Source organism: Geotrypetes seraphini, chromosome 7 (genome assembly GCF_902459505.1).
Source record: "Geotrypetes seraphini chromosome 7, aGeoSer1.1, whole genome shotgun sequence".
Classification (NCBI taxonomy): Eukaryota; Metazoa; Chordata; class Amphibia; order Gymnophiona; family Dermophiidae; genus Geotrypetes; species Geotrypetes seraphini.
In genome coordinates, this window is record NC_047090.1 from 39,175,093 (window position 1) to 39,198,812 (window position 23,720).

The 23,720-nt window shown below is 43.9% G+C and overlaps 1 protein-coding gene across 4 annotated transcripts in view; it reads left to right on the plus strand.

Moving 5' to 3' along the window:
- Positions 1–23,720, plus strand: part of PAWR (pro-apoptotic WT1 regulator) — a 121,338-nt gene that overhangs the window by 45,123 nt on the left and 52,495 nt on the right. For all 4 annotated transcript variants that reach the window (XM_033951674.1, XM_033951673.1, XM_033951675.1 and 1 more), the window contains exon 3: positions 15,443–15,571. In XM_033951674.1, the coding sequence (XP_033807565.1) occupies positions 15,443–15,571 (129 nt within the window). The remainder of the gene's footprint in view (positions 1–15,442; positions 15,572–23,720) is intronic.

The following is a 23,720-nucleotide window of genomic DNA, read 5'->3' on the forward strand; positions in this document are numbered from 1 at the left end:
ATGGGGAGAGAAAGGAAAGAGGAAGAATTGGGGTGGAGGAGAGGAAGGGAGAGATGATCATTGTACATGAAAAAAATAAGACCTACCCCGAAAATAAAACCTAGTGTGTTTTTTGGACCCAAAATTAATATAAGACACTGTCTTATTTTCGGGAAAACAAGGTCGATGTACAAAGATTGCTTGTTCTTCTTTGAGTGGTTGTGTAAAATGCATTTCAAAATTTCCAAGTGTGTAAATACTAGCAACAATATATATTTTGAATGACAGGATAGCAGGCTGTACACTGTGATTTACTTATGGACCTGCATCAACTCGGCAGATTTTTTTTTTTCCTCTGCATCAACAATGAAGCCTAGTGAAGTGTTTAGACTGAACGATGGAATGCAAAGAAACACAGTAGTATAACAGCCTAAACTGGACCTAGAAAAAGGAATTCTGAGAAGCCTAGGAGTTCAACATCTTTTTACCATATAAGGAAACTGATTTAACCATCTTAACTGAGAATATGCAGAAACTTTTATCGTTCATTTTTTTCCCCCCGCGTCTGTTTTAAATGGGATGTTAAATAATTGAATACACATGTAACCCTCAGTAAAGCACACACACACACACACAAAAAAAATCTTAAGTGCAAGCTAAAATTTGCAATGTAACTTAAGCTGCACACACAGTTAACAAAATAGTGCAATATCAAGTACGAGGAGAATTTGTGTCAACGCCAAACAAAATCCTTTTGTTTATCTTTGACAAGATTTGAGAGGTCCTGCAGCAACAGTTCTCATTTAAAAGCCTTGTTTTAGTTACTGTTCCCACCTCCCTCTTCCTAGGGATTGTGCTCGGGTGATTTGGGTATCTTTGTTGGCCCAGAGAGCTGGAGAGAAAAGTTCTCCTTTAGACCAGGCCTTGGCAAATTTTTACTTAAATTTAGGAGAAAGCAGCTGAAACTTCTCTTGCATCTCCTTCTCCAACCCTCCAACACTGTCCAGTGATTATTTTATTTTTTTTTTTTTTGTGGGGGAGAGGTGGGGAAGGAGAAGGTGGGCTGTAATTTCCCTGCTGAATCAGCAGTAGCTCTTTCAGAAACTAAATTACCTAAGGCTCTTTTCATATCCTGTGCCCCTGGTCACAAAAGAAACTTGAGGTGAAATCAGTACCTTAAGGTGCCTTTGCAAAACACTGGCAGAAGCCACTGGCTTCCCTTCCCAAAGGGTGCTGTTATCAGCTGTGTGGCAGCAATGTGTTTTGATAGATTTAGGCAGGGATCTGCTTCACCTATGTCCAATTACCACCAATAATTGCCTGTTAAGATCCCAGTTATTGGTGTTAATTAGCTCATTTTGTTAAATTGCACGCACAAATTAGACAAACACCCAAATTTGCATGCACAATAATTAGGATATATGAGAGTGATTTTATAATTGTCCACATAGATAAAAGGAAGGTACATACTTTCACAGCAAGGACTTTACTGGATTTTTCAGAGTACTTTTCACTCTGGAAATTATCCCAGGGAAAATACTTTTCACATATATATATATGTCTGTATAAGTAAGTGTGTAGAAGTAGTTTTGGATTGGCCCACAGTTTTGTTGGGTGGGCCTTACCAAACTAACTCCCTGCTGCCACATAATTTATCCTGCATCTTGCCCCCTCTCCTTCTGCCCCTGGATCTGACATTTGCCACCATCCTTCCCCACCTGCAGCCTGGTCTGCCCTCCTCTCCCCCTCCCCCCCCACTAGTGTACCTCAGTTCCTGAGTGACAGTGGTGACATGCATCCACTATTCCTTAGCATAGCAGCAGATGAATCCAGAGACAAGTGGGATAGCTCACATCGACCAGCAGGTGGAGATAGAGAAACTGATTAATAGTTGGTCTTATAGACTGGTGTTCCTCTTGTCCATTCAGTTTGCTCTATCTCCCAGCAGGGGTTGGAGCTATCACTCTAGCTCCTGGATTCTGGCTATACCGAGTGAATTGGTGGTCAGTTGGATTCTTCTGTTGGGACTAGTTCACTTCAGAAAGACTGGGGTGCCTGGCTGTTCGGTGCCGGCTTTGGGAGCTACACCTGGGCCCTCCCAGGTCCCTTCTCCACCCTCCCCTCCGGCAGATTGAGGGGTTAACTTGGGCTCTACGGTTGTTCTTTAAAGGGCGTTTGTTGTTTGGAGAAGATTTAGATAGATTGGTGAAAGATTTTGGTGATACCAAAACCCAAAGATTGCCGGAAGATAGGCCTAGGCCCCCTTTAAAGTCATCAGCCTCCAGACAGCATTTCAGGGATGTTAAGAGATATAGGACAGGTAAACCATTCTTCCGGTCTACGTATGATTCCGCCACTTCTTCGAGACCTAGGTTTTCGCAGAAAAGTTCCTTTCGTACAGCGAAACCTCCTTCAGCTCAGCCTGCCCGTGCCCCAACAAGTCGCACGCCACAATGACGGGGTCTTGGCTCCCTCCGCAATTCCCTTAGGGGGGCGGCTGTCGGCTTTTTCGGCGGAGTGGGCCAAAATCACGTCGGATCAGTGGGTGTTGGAAATTATTCAAGAAGGTTACAAGTTAGAGTTCGCCTCTCCCGTCGTCGATTCTTTCTTGGAGTCCCCGTGCATTGGGGCGGCCAAGGGAGACTCGGTTCGACAGACTCTTCAGGTCTTTCTGGATCTTGGGGCGGTAGTGCCGGTGCCACCGGAAGAGGTGGGCCTCGGCACGTATTCCGTATACTTCATTGTACCCAAAAAAGGGGGATCGTTCAGACCGGTGCTGGATCTCAAAAGAGTCAACAAATTTCTCAGTGTTCGCCATTTCCGTATGGAGACGGTTCACTCAGTTATTGCGGCGGTACGACCGGGGGAGTTCCTCACGTCCCTCGATCTCAAAGAGGCGTACCTCCATATTCCGATTTGGCCTCCGCATCAGCGGTTTCTGCGGTTTGCGATCCTAGGCCAGCATTATCAATTTCGGGCGATGCCCTTTGGTCTTACAACGGCTCCCCGCACATTTTCAAAGGTGATGGTGGTAGTGGCAGCATTTCTGCGCAAAGAGGGAATTCGGGTACACCCTTATTTAGACGACTGGTTGATCCGCGCCTCTTCCAGGCAGGAAAGTTTGTCGGTGACTCAGAGAGTGATTTCTCTCCTTCAGTCTTTGGGATGGATCATCAACTTTCCCAAGAGCTCTCTGTCCCTGTCCCAGTCTTTGGTGCATCTGGGAGTGAGGTTCGACACGTGTCGGGGGAAGGTATTTCTGCCCCGAGACAGGGGGGAGAAGTTGATTACTCAGGTTCGTCTACTTCTCGGGTCGCCCAGACCTTGAGTTTGGGATTATGTACAGGTTCTGGGCTCGATGGTGGCGACTCTGGAGGTGGTTCTCTGGGCTCGGTTCCACATGAGACCATTACAGAAGTCTCTACTCTCCCGGTGGTCCCCGGCATCTCAGGACTACGATCGGCGTCTCCAGTGGAGTCCTCGAGCGGCTCTCAGCATGAAGTGGTGGCTCAACGAGTCCAATCTGTTCCGAGGGATGCCACTAGCAACGCCGGAATGGGTCGTGATTACAACGGATGCCAGTCTTCTGGGCTGGGGAGCTCAGTGCCTGCAAGCATCGGTGCAGGGGGTATGGTCCTGGGAGGAGGCCCAGTGGTCAATCAATATGCTGGAGTTGAGAGCTATCAGGCTTGCCCTTCGGGCGTTCCAGTCCGTGATTCAGGATCGCCCGATCAGGGTCTTTTCGGACAGTGTCACGGCGGTGGCGTATATCAATCGTCAGGGGGGTACCCGGAGTCCTCAGTTGGCCGAAGAGGCAATGGGGCTGTTTCAATGGGCGGAGCAGCATGTTCCTCTTCTCTCGGCGGCACACATTGCAGGTCACGAAAACGTTCAGGCAGACTTCCTCAGCAGAAATCTTCTCGATCCAGGCGAATGGGAACTGTCAGCGCGGGCGTTCGATCTGCTGATCCTACGGTGGGGGCTTCCAGAAATAGATCTCATGGCCTCGTCCCGCAATGCAAAGCTGCCTCGGTTCTTCAGCAGATGCAAGGAGAAGGACTCGGAGGGAGTAGATGCGTTAGCTCTCCCATGGCCTCCGAATTCCCTTCTGTATGTATTTCCTCCTTGGCCAATGATAGGTCGAGTGTTACAACGCATCTCTCTCTTTCAGGGCAGAGTGATCCTGGTGGCTCCGGATTGGCCGCGTCGGCCGTGGTACGCGGATCTAATGCAATTATCAGCAGGCGATCGGCTAAGGTTTCAGGTGACTCCGGACTTACTGACTCAGGGTCCAATCTCCATGGAAAATCCGTCCCACTTTGGTCTTACGGCCTGGCTATTGAACGGTCGCGGCTAAGAAATAGGGGCTATTCAGAACAGGTGATTGACACTCTTCTTCAAGCTAAGAAAATTTCTACATCTACCTCCTATGCTAGAGTCTGGAGAATTTTTGAGTCATGGTTTAGGAGGCAGGGTATTTTGCCCTTCAGGGCGTCTCTTTCGGCTATTCTTTCTTTTCTGCAGGAGGGAGTAGCTAAAGGGTTGGCCTATAATTCTCTGAAGGTTCAGGTGGCGGCCATTGCTTGTTACAGGGGCCGGGTTTCTCGCTCGGCACTCGCATCGCAGCCCGATGTGGTTCAGTTCCTCAAGGGGGTTCATCATATCCGGCCTCCTATAAAGCGAACCTGTCCCGCATGGAGTCTTAAACTTGTCCTTGAGAGGTTAAGGGCGGCGCCTTTTGAGCCTTTGTCTACGGCTACGTTAAAAGATGTTACGTTGAAAACGATTTTTTTGGTTGCTATGGCTTCTGCAAGACGAGTGTCGGAACTGCAAGCGCTATCTTGCAGGGACCCTTTTTTGCGTATTTCGGATGCTGGAGTGTCTGTGCGGACGGTGCCGTCCTTCCTGCCTAAGGTAGTTTCTTCCTTTCATGTGAACCAGTATTTATTCCTCCCGGCCTTTCGGAGGGAGGATTGGGGAGAAAGATACTCGTCATTGCGTCTCCTGGATGTGCGCCGGATGGTTCTACATTATTTGGGGGTGACTAACGACTTTCGTCGGTCGGATCACCTGTTCGTGTTGTTCGCGGGCAAAAACAAGGGTATGGCTGCGTCTAAGGCGTCCATTGCTCGTTGGGTCAAAGAGATGATTGCTTCGGCTTATTTGTTGACGGGGAAGCAAGTTCCGGAACAACTTCGTGCTTATTCGACTCGAGCATTGGCTACGTCCTGGGCGGAGTCAGGTGGTCTGTCGTTGGAGGAGATTTGCCGGGCGGCTACTTGGTTTTCGGGAAATACCTTTTCGAGGCATTACCGTTTAGACGTGGCTGCCCGTGCGGATGCTAGTTTTGGCGCTTCGGTGATTGCGGAGGCGGCATTGGCTTCCCACCCGGTTTGAGTTTTGCTTTGCTACATCCCACTTGTCTCTGGATTCATCTGCTGCTATGCTAAGGAAGGTAAAATTATGTTCTTACCTGTTAATTTTCTTTCCTTTAGAAGCAGCAGATGAATCCAGAGCCCCACCCCTGTGGACTATCTGTCTGTGTGTTAGGTGGAACTTTTTCAGTGGGGTATTGTTGGTAATTGTATTCTTACATTTCTAATTTAAACATTTGCTACTGGAAAGAAGTTTTTTGGATACTCATTCTCCTATCTTTGGATGCTTGGACAAGGAGCATAACTGAATGGACAAGAGGAACACCAGTCTATAAGACCAACTGTTAATCAGTTTCTCTATCTCCACCTGCTGGTCGATGTGAGCTATCCCACTTGTCTCTGGATTCATCTGCTGCTTCTAAAGGAAAGAAAATTAACAGGTAAGAACATAATTTTACCATTGTGCTGACCCCATAGGCTTTCCTCTGCTGTGTCCCGTTAGAAAGAAAACAGGAAGTGACCTCAGTGAGGGTAGAGTGCTGTAGAGGGAAGTTTCCGGGGTCAGTGCAGGAAGCAAATGCCTGTTGCTGCTTCTGCCTGTAAAGATATGAGGTTTGGGAAGGGGGAAGGTTAGAGGAGGGAGCTTCCAGGCTGTGGGCTGGTGAGTGGGGGGCAAATGCCAGATCCAGGTGTGGGGAAAAAAGGTGGCCATTGCTGAATTGTCTAATGTGGGCCTGGCCCACCTGTAGTTAAGCCACAGGTGTGCAGTTTCAAATTCAACCCCATGCCCTGCCCTGCCCCCCACCTCAAAAGGAAAACTTCCACCTACAGCAAGTAAAAAGTGCACCAAAATTTTAATACATGTACAGTAAAATCTTGGTTTGCAAGCATAATTTGTTCACGAAGCATGCTTGTAATCCAAAACACTCGAATATCAGAGCAAATTTCTGCATAGGAAATAATGGAAACTCAGTTGATTTGTTCCACAACCCAAAAACTTTAATACAAAATACTATACTTACTTGTATTGTAAGATCTCACTCATTTAGAACAGTCACTTCACTCCTGCAGCGTCAGAGAGAGAAGAACCATCGGCTCAGTTGTGATGTGTGTATATTGTATGTACTTGTATTGCAAGACATTGCTTGCATATCAAGTTAAAATTTAATAAAATGTTTTGCTTGTCTTGCAAAACACTTGCAAACCAAGTTACTTGCAATCCAAGGTTTTACTGTATACTATACCATCATATACCACTGCAGTTTTTATGGTACCATCTTTCAGTGGGTAATGCATTGTTTTACTGTTATAAATAGCTTTGAAAATTGCCTTTTCTAAGTTACTGATAGAACTCAAGCTTGTTTTACTTTTCAAATCATAATATCATGATCCAGCTCAGTTATCACTGTTAACAGTGGGACCTTTAAGAAAAACAAACTGTCTGTGTGCAGCTCTACTTGCTTTTAATTTAATTTTCACAGGTTCTAGTATAAAACCACAAAATAAGGGATCATTGTTAACACTTAAGTTATACCTTTTGACTTCCCCCCTCTTTTACAAAGGTGTGCTAAGCTTTTTAGTCCGCGCTAAACACTAACGCGTGCATGTTATCCTATGGACATGTTAGCGGTTAGCGCATATGTTGATTTAGCGTGTGCTAAATCTGCACTAAAACGCTTAGCGCGCCTTTGTAAAAGAGGTCCTTGGTTTTCATAGGGCATGTCTCTTAACATGTGTAGCACCGCTTATCCCAGGACAAGCAGGCAGCCTATTCTCGCATATGGGCGACGTCATCGACGGAGCCCGGGTGCGGAAGCCTCGCAAGCAGACTTTCTTGTAGAAACTAGAAGTTTCGAGTTGACCGCACGGCGCATGCGTGAGTGCCTTCCCGCCCAGCGTTAGGGCGCATCTCCTCAGTTCTCAGTTTTACGCGGAGCCAAAAAATCCGTCTTTGACTCTCTGCATTTAACTTTTTCATTTTGTGCCTTCTCTACCTCGTGGTTTGTGGTGTTTTTCTTCACGAATCGCTGTTCGTACTTTATTTTATTTCTAGTTATTTTGTTTTTTTTTAAATTTATTTCTTCCGTTCGGCTGCCGGGGCAAGCTGTTCGGCCGCAGCCCAGGGGCTTTGACCTTGCAGCGGCTGTTTTTCCTTCTGTTTCCTGGCCAGCGACAGGCTTCAAGAAGTGTAGCCAGTGTCAACGTGCGATTTCTCTCATGGACCCTCACACCAGGTGCCTCAAGTGCCTTGGGCCACAACATCATCCAAAGTCGTGCGAACGCTGTGCTACTCTTCAACCTTGAGCCCTTAAACGTCGTTTACTTTCAATGGAGAAGCTCTTCCAGATGGATTCATCCACTTCTTCGACTCCGAAGCCGACCTCTGTCTCGCCTTCGACCGAGGGGCCTGCTGCCTTCACTGCTTTGACTTCGAGCCTCATCAGACCTTCTTCGTTTGCAGCGGCTCTTTCCTCGACGACATCTGCTATATTTTCCCCTGTATCCTCAGGTCAGATAGCTCAGCAGACAGTTCCACCGGTAGTGCTTAAGGTGCCTAAGACTTCCAAGTCGAAGCACATTTCCACTGCCTCGGTGGAACCTCCAGCCAAGGCAGGTGGTCTGGTTTCAGACGTGGATCCATCTTTGCCGGCTTCTTTCCAGACCATGTTAGAGCAGCAATTTGTTCAGTTCCTCACCAACATGGGACCGAAGCTAGCTACTCTAATCCAGCCTGGGCATTCTGCAGACTCCCGTGAGGTTGAGCCTCTTCCTGTGCCTCAGTCTGAGTCTACACACTCTATGCAGGAAGTAGAGTCTCTGTGAGTGTCTGGTCTGGCATCTAAGCACGTGAAGCAAGGAGCATGTTCTTTGCCAGTGCCTCGGCAGGAATCCTCACACTCCATACAAGGACTAGAGTCTTTAGGAGTGCATCGAGGTTCCTCTATCAAGCCTCTGGAGCTTTGATCTACAGCCTCTAGTCCTATCCATTCTTTGGTGGCATCGTTTGCTTCCGTCTCCGGGGCGAAGTCTCCTCGATCTTCGAGATCTGCTTCCAAGCACCGTTCTCACCGACGATCGAGGCCTTCATCGAGACATCCTTCCAGGCATAGTTCTTCTTCTAAGGAGCGTCCTTCCTCAACTAAGCCTCGATCTACACCTACTTCTACTAGACCGACGACTCCTCATTCGAGGTCTCCACTTCCATGCCTCGAGGACTCAGCAGCTTCCATAGCCTTGACCAAGTCTCCCTATTCTTTTGAGGCCTTTTTTCCAGCCGAAGCTTCATCTTCAACCCATGCTGCCTCGACGACCTAGAGTCCTTCTCGAGGCACAGCATTACCGAATCAGCTATCTTTCTTCTCTTTTTTTTGTCAGATAGCTGTGGACTTGGACCTTCAACTGGATGCTGGTTCCAAATACTCTAAGGAGTATCTCGAAGTCATGCATCTTCCTCAACCTCCGGCAGAGTCACTTAAGCTTCCTATTCACAAGCTTTTGTCTCAAACTTTTACCAGATGCCTGGAGACTCCTTATGCAATTCCAGCTGTTCCAGGAAAATTGGATTCCAGATATAAAACTCTCCATTGTAAAGGATTTGAGAATTCACAGTTATCTCATCAATCCCTACTTGTGGAGTCTTCTTTAAAAAGATCCCATCCTTCCAAGGTTTATGCTACAGTTCCTCCTGGAAGAGAAGGGAAAACTATGGACAGATTTGGACGTCACATCTATCAAAATGCCATGATGTCCTCTAAAGTCCTCAATTATAATTTATTTTGTCACTTATTTTGAGTTCTTCATTGCTCTTTTGCCTAAATTTCTTACCTATTTAGACACTCAAAAGCACTTTGAATTTCAGGAAGTCATCGCTTCTCTATCACAACTCAGATTACATCTACTTCAGTCGTCTTATGATGCCTTTGAGTTGTCTGCCCGGGCAGCTGCTTGTTCTGTAGCAATGCGTCGCCTTGCCTGGCTTCGTACTATTGACATGGATCCTAATCTTCAGGACCGCTTGGCTAATATTCCTTGTGCAGGCAATGACCTCTTCGATGAATCTATCGAGGCAGCCACCAAGAAATTGTCTGAACATGAAAAATACTTTGCTTCTTTTGTCAGACCTAAGCCAAAGCCAGCTCCTACCAAGTCTATACGTCCTCCTCCCATTTACCAGAGGCGTTTTGCTCCAAGGACAGCTCCTTACACTCACCCTCCTCCTAAGAAACAGCAGCCTCAGAAGCAACAAAAATCTCAACCTTCTCTTGCACCTAAGGCTTCACAGCCTTTTTGACTGTTTAAAACAGAGCATAACCTCCACCGTTCTGTCTCTGACTTCTCTTCCCCCTATAGGAGGTCGTCTCCATAATTTTTACCACCGATGGACGACAATTACATCCGACCTCTGGGTGTTGTCCATCATCAGGAAAGGATACTCTCTTCATTTCACTCAGATTCCACTAAGAGAGTATCCTTCCAGTCCATCCCAGACTGCCCTTCTTCAGGAAGCTCAAGCTCTGCTTCATCTCCATGCCATCGAATTAGTTCCTTTGGAACAGCAGAACATGGTTTTTTACTCCCGTTACTTCCTTGTTCCGAAGAAGACGAGCGATCTGCGGCCCATTCTGGATCTCAGGGCTCTCAACAAATTTTTAGTCAAAGAAAAATTTTGAATGTTGTCTCTGGCATCTCTTTATCCCCTTCTAGAGCAGAACGACTGGTTATGCTCTCTGGATATCAAGGAGGCCTACACTCGTATTCCTATTCATCTGGCCTCCCGTCAATATCTCAGATTTTGGGTGGGGAATCTGCATTTTCAATACAGAGTGCTACCCTTTGGCCTCGCTTCTTCCCCCAGAGTGTTCACCAAGTGCCTGATAGTGGTAGCAGCAGCTCTAAGGAACCATGGTCTTCAGGTATTTCCCTACCTAGACGACTGGCTCATCAAAGATTCCACATATCAGGGGGTTATTGTAGCGACCCAATGGACTACGTAGTTCCTACAAAGTTTGGGATTCGAAATCAACTTTCCCAAATCCCAACTTCAACCCTCACAGAATCTACAATTCACCGGAGCTGTTCTAGATACTATCCAACTCAGAGCATTCCTTCCACAACAACGTCTGGATGCTCTCCTTCAACTCTGTCATACAGTGTCTTCCCGCTCTTCCATCTCAGCGAGACACATGATGGTACTACTAGGTCACATGGCTTCTACAGTACACGTGACTCCTTTTGCCAGACTTCACCACAGAATTCCTCAGTGGACGCTGGCTTATCAATGGACGCAAGCTTGCGACCCACTTTTTCAACACATAAGTCACTCCTTCTTTGAAACACTCTCTCCGTTGGTGGATGCTCTCTTCTAATCTCTCCAGAGGCTTGCTGTTTCAAACGCCACCTCATCAGAAGGTCCTCACGACATTCTTCGACCTACGCTTGGGGCGCTCATCTCGATGGTCTTCGTACACAAGGCCGCTGGACCAGTACGTATCATCAATGTCACATCAATCTGTTGGAACTCAGCAATTTTCAAGGCTCTTAATGCTTTTCAGCATCATTCGGATGGACAACCAAGTCTCCATGTATTATGTCAACAAACAGGGAGGGACGGGATCTGCCTCCCTTTGCCAAGAAGCTCTGAAGGTTTGGGACTGGGTAATCCGCCACAACACCTTCTTCAAAGCTGTCTACATCCAAGGGGCGAAAAATTGCTTGGCGGACAACTTGAGTCATCTTCTGCAACCTCACGAATGGACTCTCCATTCCTCGCCTCTTCATCACATTTTTTCACAGTGGGGAATGCCTCAGATAGACCTCTTTGCAACACCCCACAACTACAAACTGCCTCAGTTCTGCTCCAGTATATACTCTCCTCATCGCCTCGAGGCAGATGCTTTTCTTCTGGAATGGACGAATCTCTTCCTCTATGCATTCCCTCCATTCCCTCTCATTCTCAAGACTCTGGTCAAGTTGGAGAACGATCATGCCACCATGATTCTGATTGCTCCTTGGTGGCCGAGACAACCTTGGTACTCATTTCTACTTCAATTCAGCAGCAGGGAGCCATACCTTCTACCAGTTTTTCCTTCTCTGCTTACAGAGGCAGGGATCTCTGCTTCATCCCAACCTGCAGTCTCTACACCTGACAGCTTGGTACCTCTCAACATGACTCCTCTTCAGTTTTCTCAGTCTGTCAGAGACATTTTAGAGGCTTCTAGGAAACCTACCACTAGACAATGCTATCACCAAAAATGGACTAGATTTTCTACGTGGTGTGTTTCTCATGATAAGGAGCCTCAACTTTCCTCCTTATCTTCTGTTTTGGATTACCTTTTGCACTTATCCACTTCTGGCCTCAAGTCTACATCAATCCAAGTCCATCTCAGTGCAATTGCGGCTTTCCATCAGCCTATTGAAGGGAAACCCCTCTCTGCTCATCCGGTGGTTTCCAGATTCATGAAAGGACTTTTCAATGTCAAACTTCCTCTCAAACCGCCTCAAGTGGTTTGAGACCTCAATGTTGTTCTTGCTCAATTGATGAAGCCTCCATTTGAACCAATGTCTACGGCTCATCTGAAGTATCTCACTTGGAAAGTGGTGTTTCTCATTGCCCTCACTTCTGCTCGAAGAGTCAGTGAGCTACAAGCTTTAGTTGCTGATCCACCTTTCACTGTTGTCCATCATGACAAGGTGATCCTCCGTACTAATCCTAAATTCCTCCCTAAAGTGGTTTCAGAATTTCATCTCAACCAATCCATTGTTCTTCCAGTGTTCTTTCCAAAGCCTCATTCTCATCCTGGAGAATCAGCTCTTCATACTCTGGATTGTAAAGGTGCTTTAGCTTTCTATTTGGAATGCACCAAACCACACAGAACTGCTCCTCAACTTTTTGTCTCCTTCGATCCAAACAAGTTGGGGCATCCGATCTCTAAGCGTACCATCTCCAACTGGATGGCTGCTTGTATCTCATTCTGCTTTGCCCAGGCTGGATTATCCCTACACAGTAGAGTCACAGCCCATAAAGTCAGAGCCATGGCAGCTTCAGTAGCTTTCCTCAGATCTACATCTATTGAGGAAATGTGTAAGGCTGCTACTTGGTCCTCGGTTCATACTTTCACTTCTCACTAATGTCTGGATGTTTTCTCCAGACGGGATGGACAGTTTGGCCAAACAGTATTACAAAATTTATTCTCCTAAAATTGCCAACACTCCCACCATCCCATTCTGGTTAGCTTGGAGGTCACCCATATGTGAGTATAGGCTGCCTGCTTATCCTGGGATAAAGCATAGTTACTTACCGTAACAGGTGTTATCCAGGGACAGCAGGCAGCTATTCTCACAACCCACGCACCTCCCCTGGTTGGCTTCTCTGCTAGCTATCTGAACTGAGGAGACACGCCCTACGCTGGGTGGGAAGGCACTCACGCATGCGCGGTGCGGTCGACTTGAAACTTCTAGTTTCTACAAGCAAGTCTGCTTGCGAGGCTTCCGCATCCGGGCTCCGTCGATGACGTTACTCATATGTGAGAATAGCTGCCTGCTGTCCCTGGATAACACCTGTTAGAGTAAGTAACTGTGCTATTCCATCTTACTAGGCATTGTTTTTTTATAAAGTGATAATTTGCTTTTACTGTGCTTCCATTACTGTTTACAGGCATGGAAATAGATTGTGCTAAACTTGTATGACAGATACAAGGCAAATTTTATTTATGGAAAATCTATTTTATTAAAAATCCAAGCAGACAAATAAGTGGAAAGTATAATACAAGCCATATAACAGGATTCCAATCAGTGAAAATATAATAAAGACAATAAATCCCTGCTAATACCCCAAGTGCCCCTACCCACCAAAAGTAAATCTCTCAACCCACCCAAACTTCACCAACAAAGTATTTCATAAAGAGAAATGATGACAAAGCAAATAATCTCAGAGACTCACAATCTAATCACAGATTCAATTTAAGTATTAAACTACGAGCTTTAGAAGGACCAAAAGTGTTTTTTTACCTTTTAAAGATCAAACAAGCATCTCTAACTTCTTATGTCATCAAACAATGCATCAATTTTTTGCATTGTCAGAAAGATGGCGACGCACCTTGCACCCACAAATGTAATATTTCAGGCCCACATACATACTTTTTGAATAAATAAGCGACAACCTGTAGTGTGCATACCCCAAAGCCTGAAGTTCCCAAAGAGAACACATTTAGATGTAAGGACTAAAAGTCGCCCAACTGATGTACCCAGATAGTGAAAAAGATGCCCCCCAGAAAAGTTGCTCAGAACAAATGTGTTAAAGAGCCAAATTCGTAGCAGATAGCCCGAGAACAACATTGTTTTAAATTCAGTAAGAAATCAACTCTTGGGTGCTTGCTATTGCATTCAAAAGGGCCTCTAATCCATTGACCACTTGGTAAATAAACAAGCTGTAAAAAGAGAATGGACTTGCAAAATATTCATAGAGACTGCCTAGAATTGCATTGTTACTTCTGAGTGGGCATTTGCTGAGCCCAAAATTATTGTAAACATTGTTTTTCTATATAGAATTTTTTAATAGTGGGGTTTAAACAAATTTTTTTATTAATTGTTGTATTTGAATTATAAATGCTGTTACACTTATTGTAAGTTTTTTTTTAAAATGAATAAAGAATTGGAAAAAAAAAAAGACATTAAAAAAAAAAAAATTTTCTGGGAAATTTGTGTTACGGTCCTAATCCCAATGTTTTGTTTTCTCAGTGAGATGTAACATTCCTTGTAATAATGCTTGGAGAAACTTGAGCAATATTAAGAAGATAAAAAGTCTAGGTCTGTGGTTCTCAATCCTGTCCTGGGGGACGCCCCTAGCCAGTCGGGTTTTCAGGATATACCTAATAAATATGCATTGAAATCCAAATAAACACAAGTCCAAATATAAATAAAAAATAAAAATACATGTTTGTGATTATGATGTGTGCAGTATGAGTGGTTTTGGGTGGTAATGTACAGAAGACAAGGTAGATCATTGAAGAAGTGGAACCACCAGTCACACAAGAAAGGTAAGTACACACATACATTTTTAGAATTTACATTATGAATGGGGTCAGTTCCAGAACAGCTGTGTGACAAGGAGGAGTGGTTCAGGGACATTAATGTGGCTATAAGGGACCCTTGGTAACCCTTGCCTCACCTGTGACATTCTTGGTTATGGGTCTGATCACATCACATCCCAAAAAATTAAAATTATTTTTTATTTTTTTAAAATTTATATTTGGACTTGTGTTTGTTTGGATTTCAATACAGAGCATACACAAGTATTGTTTATTGCTTGCACTCCTAGTGAGATGATTTAATGAATATGCATGAGACATATTTGCATGCCTGTCTCTCCATTGCATGCAAATCTCTCATGCATATTCATTAGTGATATCCTAAAAACCCAACTGGCTGGGGGGTCCCACTGGTCTAGGTCAAAGACTGTCTCAGTCTTGCATATCTGCCATTTTCTACTCTTAATTCAGTATGGTATTCCAGTGCAGTTGAAGGGACATATTAACCACTCAGCCTGTATGTTGGTCCCCTCCCCCTTGTTTCATGTCCGTTCTTACCACAACCTCTGGAACGCATTGCCAGAGGCTGTGGTAAGAGTGGATAGATGATTTTAAGAAAGGTTTGGACAATTTCCTGGAGGAAAAGTCCATAGTCTGTTATTGAGAAAGACATGGGGGAAGCCTCTGCTTGCCTTGGATCGGTAGCATGGAATATGGCTTCTCCTTGAGTTTTGGCCAGGTACTAGTGACATGGAGAGGCTACTGGGCTTGATGGACCATTGGGCTGACCCAGTAAGGTTATTCTTATGTTCTTATGATGTTGCTTGAAGCTAACTGGTTGGTAGGAGTTTTGTGAGTCTGAGAATGTCGGTGTACATTTTGTACTGGTCTGGAATTTTGTGTGATCAGAGGAGAGGAATTTGCTTTCTGTTTTGACTGCTTTAGCTAAAATGGTAGCAAAAGAAAAAAAAAGACCTTCATGTTTATGAAATATTTCTGTTATGTTTGCCCACAGCTGACACTTCTCAAATGTGTTTTTTTTTTTTGTTGTTGTTTTTTTAGAGTCCTGATGAATACGACGACGATGAATCGGGGCAGAAGGAGCGGAAAAGGGAGGATGCTGTTACCCAAAGCAACACAATACAGAATGAATCTTTCAGTGTAGATCCCAATGATTCGTATGTACAGCAGGTGAGGAATTAAACCTCAGTGTGAGTGAGGATGCAATATGTTGGACTATTAACCTATCTTAACAATGTCTGTTATAGACCATGAAATGGAATAGAACCATTAGTTTATTGCTCTTGAGATTTTGTAGTAAAAAAAAAAATATTCCTTAGCAACAGCAGCAGATGAATCCAGAGACTAGTGGGGTAGCACACAGGTGGAGATAGAGAACTGATTTACAGGTGTTTCTCTTGGATGGAACGTCTCCTGCACCCTCAGTATACTCTATCTCCAGCAGGTTGATTTTTAACACTTTTCAAATCCCTAATTGTATGAGAAATAAAATACACCTGAAAATGAAATTTTTAACCATCTAAGATGAGAGCTATGTTTCAGGAGAACTTCTGTGACTTGAGGTTTCCGCTTCACCTCTTAACAGTGTGCAAGTAACTTGATTTTTCTACCTCCACTTAAAAACAGTTGTTTTTGTCATTTTTGTGCTAAAATTGCCTACCACTCCCATTTGGTCTTTAGTTTTCATATGGGCCAAAGTAACTGTATACCAGTGCATAGGTGTGGCTCACTGGTTGAGCTGCTGCCTCTGCACCCAGAGGTTGTGAATTCAAATCCCAGTGCTGCTCCTTGTGACCCTGGGCAAGTCACTTAATCCTCCACTGCCCACCGCTTTGAATGTCAAAGCCACAAAAAAGCAGTATACATGTCTCCATTCCCTTTCCCTTTTATCAAGCCAAGTATCCTGTTTCCAACAGTGGCCAACCCAGGTCCCAAGTACCTGTTAGAAACCCAAAGAGTAGCAACATTCCAGAGCTGAGAGTGTGATGTCCTAATGCCTCATTCCACCAGTGCCTAAGAGCCAACCTCATCAGTGATGTCACAATGGCTTGATTGTCCTATTCTCAGCTCACATAAGAACATAAGAATAGCTATACTGGGCTAGACTGAAGGTGTGGCTCACTGGCTGAGCTGCTGCCTCTGCACCCAGAGGTTCTGAGATCAAATTCCGGTTCTGCACCTTGTGACCCTGAGCAAGTCACTTAATCCTCCAGTGCCCAAAGTGACAAAAATGCGGTATACAAGTCCCCGTTCCCTGTCCTTCTCCTCTTTCAAGTAAATAGAGAGAAGGGTGCCTTAAGATGGATCAAGGAGTCTCCCCCTCCCACAAATATTTAGATACCTCGCATTCAGCATCTGTTTACGAGTAGATTGTGCACCCAGCAGAGCTGAAAATTAAGGATTCTCATCTTTGCATTCCTCTAGGTTTATGTATTGTTAATAGGCTACACTTTGCCAGAGAGCTTGTAAAGACTGATTTCAGGGATCTCCTACAGATTACCATCTTGAAAGGGCACTTTCATTGCCTAGTTAGCAGTGCTCTGCATACTTCTGAGCCAAATGATCAGGTTCTTACAGGCAGGTATTTTGTAAGCACATAATACAGAGTCCAATAACACATTCTTGTCTGTGGTGGTGACCACATTCCTTCTTTTATTCGGCTCTTAAAAACTAGAGAGAGAGAGAGAGAGCATGGAGCATTTTTTTTTTTTTTTTTACATCAAAATGTATAGAATCCTTTTCATTTTGGGGGAAGTAGAGAACTGTGTCCATGGATACTTTTCACGTTGTCTTTACAGACAAATAAAAAAGGCTATAGACTCCTGTTTTGTCTCAGGCTTGCCTACGTCAAATGCATATAAAATTTGTTGCCAAATACTTTGAGATTTAGTGCCGCGATTATACGGTATTATCTTTAAACCTTATGCCCTGAGTAGTCAGAATTTTCCGTAGTGGATGAGCACAGTTTTTGTGTCTTAATTGTGACTGCTATAACAAAACATTCTTAAAACCCCGCTTTCTCTTGAACCCATACCTTTCAATTTTTAACCCAGCTAGACTAAATTTCTTGTTTACTACTGAAAACTTAGCCCATTATGTGATCTTGGGCTACTGTACCTGAATGTACTGTACACTGCTTCAATAACTTTCAAGCTTCCAAGGCATATATAGGAAATTAAATAAAGTGTGCTCCGTGAGGGACTTTTACTGACAAAATATAGACCAGCGTCTTGCAAGCTTTTCTACGCCACGGCACACTAAACTCGGGGCCACTCTGGAGGGTCTCCACACATGTGCAGGTGTCCACATGATGACATCATGTGCATGCATGACATCATCAATACATCAGCGTCGGCGCTTGCGCGGAGGCCCACCAGATGAGGCCGTGAGCTTGTTAACCCTAAAATGACTACGCCGGTGGGGAGATGCGGAGAGCAGGAGAGGCGCCGGCACCAGCTAACTCACCTACATGACATGCCTCTCGTGGTACACCCAGAATCTTAAACCAAAAAAAAATTCTGAGAGAAATTATATTCAACAAAACATAAAGGATTCAGCAACAAAAAACTACTACCAATGAATCCACTAATTTAAACACAATATAAATAAATCCAAAAGTTAAGTCAACTAATATTGATCCAAAAAATACTTATTTTGCAAGATAAGTATTTTTTGGATCAATATTGCTTGACTTAACTTTTGGATTTATTTATATTGTGTTTAAATTAGTGGATTCTTTGGTAGTACACCTAGAATCTTGCCACGGCACACAGTTTGCGATACACTGGTATAGACGGAAGGAACTGAGAATTTACGGTAGTTTAAAAAAAAATACCATGATAATTTCATGGCCTCTTGGAAACTTGCTATTCATGTTCCCCTGGACCTGTTATGACATGTAGTTCTGGTGGCCGTATATTGGCTGAGGTAACCTTGGTATGAGGTCCTAATGAGGCTGAAAGTAGTGGAACCACTTCTGCTTCTTTGGGTTAGGGGTCTGCTGGGTCTTCCATCTCTATTAATCCCTGTCCATCTCCATACTTATGACCTGGCTATTAAAAGTGCAAAGCTATTAAGTTGAGGCTCTCACTAGAGAATGACACGGGGACAAATCTGTTTCAGTCTTCACAGGAATTCAATTTCCCCATCCTGTCCCCATGAGTTTTGTCGCTGTCCCTGCTCCATTCCTGTAAGCTCTACTTTAACCGCACAAACCTTGAACGATTTTAAAGTGTTTGAGGTTTGTGCAGATGAGAACGCAGCTTAGGCATTGGTGGAATGAGGCATTATGACATCACAATCTGAGCTCTAGAATGTTGCTACTTAGGATTTTAAAGTGTCTGAGGCTTGTGCAGATGAGGATGGAGCTTAGGCATTGGTGGAATGAGGCATTATGACATCACAATCTGAGCTCTAGAATGTTGCTACTTAGGATTTTAAAGTGTTTGAGGCTTGTGCAGATGAGAATGGAGTTTGCAAGGACAGGAAAAGAACTCGCGGGGATGGGGAAAAACTTGTCCATGTGTCATTCTCTAGTTCTCACCCCTGGTGATTGAGACCATGGTGAAAGCTAGAATGTTTATTTTGGTTTGTTTTCCCCTCTTGGGGAGAGTATATTCCCACTGGTGTGACAGAACTCAGGGAATGACATAAGGCATAACTACTGTTTAAATTTCATTTTTAAGGATCACTACTATTGTTAACCTTTATTTTCAAGTAAACATTTTAAGATTAGCTAACAAAAAATATAAGGTGATAATTTCATTCAGTTAACTTCATGTGTTTTTTTGTTCTAGCATTATTTGCACATATTAGACATGGTTTTTTGTTGTTTTTTTCTGGTGAGTCACCTGTGAAGCTGCAAGATTATCTAATATAGTAGACATGCAGCTTTCTCAGCATCCTCTTATAAAATTGATTTAGTGTTTCAAAGGCTCAAATGCCTTTAATTGTGTGAGAAAAAGAAATCTTAGGAATGCAGCGATTTACAATGCAGGACTTCCCATGAAGTAAACAGAGCAGAAGACCTACTTGACGCCAGCCTCCTCAGAGCTTTATGCTCTAATTTATGTCAGGAATTTGATTCAAATAAACTAGTTCCAGACCAAGAAGAGTTTCCTTGGCTTGTATTGCATGGAACTTAAAAAAAAAAAAAATCACAAAAAACTGGATAAAATAGGTATACCGTACACCTTTTATTCAAAATTTCATGAACTGGAAACTCTTATTTTCTCGAGTCTTTGTCCTTTTGGTTAAATCAGAATCTGTTGTAATCCCCTTCCCTATAGTTCAATCTTAATTCTTTTTTGGTCCAGCCAGACGACCACTGAACTGTAAATCTCTATTTTCTTGAATGGTCTTTGTTCCAACTGTATTACAAATGGTTGGGTACACTTGAGCAGTGCTGTTCTAAAAATAAAGGTGTTGGCACTCGACTGCACAGCTTTAGACAATAAGTTCCCTTCAGGCCTATGTGAATACTCAGAATGTAGTTGTACATGGGTCTGGTAACCTCCAAGGATTCACTAGCCAGTTTGATTTTTAACATCTGGACCTTTAGCATCACTGTGACTTGGAGATGCCTGGCGGTTTTTGCAGAACCGGCAGACCTTTGCACAGAAGATCTCTTGACTTTGCGTTCTACCAAAAGAAGTGTCTTATCTATCTACTGTATTTTCACGCATATAACGCGTGCGTTATACACAATTTTTACAAACCGTGCATACTCTTGCGCGTTATACGCGTGAGCGCGTTGTACAATTTTTTTTTTTTCATTCCGATCTGGCATCCCCCCTGCGAACCGGCATCCTCCCCCCCCGCTCGCGTCACCACCCGTTCCCCGCGATCCTACATCCCCCCCAGCACCGCAAAACATCTCTTACCCGATTGGGCACCAGCACCAATGCACAGGACGTGCCAGTGCCAGTGCCCAAAGATCCTCCCTCGTTGTTGCTGGGCTGGGCGGTGCAAGGGAGATCCTCCTTGTTCTTTGTGCCGGGCTGGACTGGGCTTTGAGCATTTGCGCATGCTCAAAGCCTTCTGGTCTCGCTCTCTCCGAGAATCTCAATCTGAGAATCTCGGAGAGAGCGAGACCAGAAGGCTTTGAGCATGCGCAAATGCTCAAAGCCCAGTCCAGCCCGGCACAAGGAAGAAGGAGGATCTCCCTCGCACCGCCCAGCCCAGCCCAACCCAGCAACAACGAGGGAGGATCTTCGGGCACTGGCTTTGGCACGCCCTGTGCATTGGTGCTGGTGCCGGTGCCCAATCGGGTAAGAGATGTTTTGTGGTGCTGGGGGGGACGTAGGATCGTGGGGGAGGGGGGGGTGACGCGAGCGGGGGGGGAGGATGCCGGTTCGCAGGCCAGAAGAGTAAGCGGGAGTGGGAGGAGGTTATAGCAGCATGCGCATGCGCGGTATACGCGTGTGCGTGCTATATAAAATTTTTTTTACAGAAATGCTTTGGACCCGCATGCTATACGCGTATGCGTGTTATACACGTATGCGCGTTATATGCGTGAAAATAAGGTAATAATGGTTGTGCAGTTGGTTGAAGTGGTCCTTTCTGGCTTGTAGGGCTATAAGAGCAGAATGCTTTCAGTTGAACAGATTAAGCTCAAAGCCCAAGTGTAAAAGGCACTTTGAACGAGTATAAGTTCTGAATCTTATACTGAATCTGAAGGCAGAATCGGAAATCGGTCTTCTGAGACATGAAGAAATGTATCTTTTGAGATAAAAAAAAGTAAGAAAGAAATATGAGAAAAAGTATTGGAGATAAAATCGGGGAAATAGATGAAGAGACTGTTTTCAGAGCTGTTATGTCACGGTGATAAGCCTGACTTGATCTTACTTGTGGACAGAATTGTTATTCAATTCTGAAGAGTCGGAGAAATTCAAACAAACCTCTGAAACACTGGATGATGTAATAGGTCAATTCGACAAATTGAGCGGTAGCAAATCACCTGGATTGGATGGTATACATCCAGAGTGCTGATAGAATTGAACTTGCAAAGCTATTAGTAATTTTTCTTTAAAATCCAGCATAGTAGTGGCCAACGTGACACCATTTTTTTTAAAGGGTTTGAGGTAATCTGGGAAATTATAGACCGGTGAGTCAGACGTCAGTGCCAGGCAAAATGGTAGAGACTATTATAAAGAACAAAATGACAGAACTTATGCGTAAGCAAGGATTAATGAGAGAAAGCCAACATGAATTTAGTCAAGGGAAATCTTGCCCTCACCAATCTACTGGATTTCTTTGAAGGGGTGAATGAATATGTGGATAAAGGTGAGCTGGTTAATATTGTGTATTGCACAGTAAAACCTTGGATTGCAAGTAACTTGGTTTGCAAGTGTTTTGCAAGACAAGCAAAACATTTTATTAAAATTTAACTTGATATACAAGCAATGTCTTGCAATACAAGTACATGCAGTATACATGCGACACATCATCATAACTGAGCCGATAGTTCTCTCTCTGACACTGCAGGAGTGTAGTGACTGTTTTAAATGAGCGAGGTCTTGCAATACAAGTACGCATAGTATTTTGTATTAAAGTTTTTGGGTTGTGGAACGAATTGTCTGAGTTTCCATTATTTCCTATTGGGAAGTTTGCTTTGATATACAAGTGCTTTGGATTACAAGCATGCGTCTGGAACGAATTATGCTCGCAAATCAAGGTTTTACTGTATTTGGATTTTCAAAAGGCATAACAAAATACCTCATGAAAGACTTCTGAGGAAATTAGAAAGTCATGGGATAGGAGGTAATGCCCTATTATGGATTAAGTACTGGTTGAAAGACAGAAAACAGAGAGTAGGTTTAAATGGTTAATATTCTCAATGGAGAAGGATAAATAGTGGGGTTTCCCAGGAGTCTGTGCTGGGACTGCTGCTTTTTAACATATTTATCAATGATCTAGAGTTGAGAATAACTAGTGAGATAATTAAATTTGCTGATGACACAAAGTTGTTCAATCGCAAGAGGATTGTGAAAAATTGCAAGAGGACCTTGGGAGACTGGGCATCAAAATGGCAGATGACATTTAATGTGAGTGCAAAGTGATGCATGTGGGAAAGAGGAACCCGAGCTATAGCTACGTGGTGCCTGGTTCTATGTTAGGAGCCCAGGAAAAGGATTTAGGTGTCATTGTTGAAGATATATTGAAACCCTCCACTCAATGTGCAGCGGCAGCTAAGAAAGCAAATAGAATGTTAAGAATTATCAGGAAAGGAATGGAAAACAAAGATGAAAATGTTATAATGCCCTTGTGTAGATCTATGGTATGGCTTCAGATACTGTGTGCGGTTCTGGTAATCGTATCTCAAAAAAGATATAGCGGAATTAGAAAAGGTACAAAGAAGGGCAACAAAAATGATCCCTTCTTTTTATCATTTTCGTTGCCCTTCTCTGTACCTGATAAAAGGAATGGGATGACTAGGGCTCTTCAGCTTGGAGAAGAGATGTCTCAGGGGTGATATGATAGAGGACTATAAAATACTGAGTGCAGTGGAAAGGGTAGATGTGAATCACTTGTTTACTCTTTCCAAAAATACTAGGACTAGGGGGCATATGATGGAGCTACTAAGTAGTAGATTTTAAACAAACCAGAGAAAATATTTCTTCACACAACATATAATTAAACTCTGGAATTTGTTGCCAGAAAATATAGTAAAATCAGTTAGCTTAGCGGGTTTTTTATAAAAGGGTTTGGATCATTTCCTAAAAGGGAAGTCTGTAGGTCATAATTGAGATGGCTTGGTGAAATCCACTGCTTATTCCTTGGATAGGCAACATGAAATCTGTTTCACTACTTGGGATCTAGCTAGGTACTTGGAACCTGGGTTGGCCACTGTTGGAAACCGGATACTGGGCTTGATGGACCTTCTATTTGTCCCAGTACAGCAATTCTTATGTTCTTATGTGAGTCAAGTATAGGACAGTGAAGCCATTGTGACATCACTGCTGAGGTTGGCTCTTAGGCATTGGTGGAATGAGGCATTATGACATCACAATCTCAACTCTAGAATGTTGCTACTATTTGGGTATCTGCCAGGTACTTGGGACCTGGGTTGGCCACCATTGGAAACGGGATACGAGGTTTGATGGACCTTCGGACTGTCCCAATATGGCAATTTTTATGTTCTAAGCTAAGAATAGCAGCAGACTAGTTCAATAGATAACTTTTTTTTAGGCATGGGTTAGGCGTATTCTATTTAACAATGGAGTTCTTTTTTATTTGTTTTTATTTGATTGTATTTTGTAAACCGCTCGGACCTGTAAAAAGAATGAGTGGTATAACAAGATTAATAAACCATAAACCA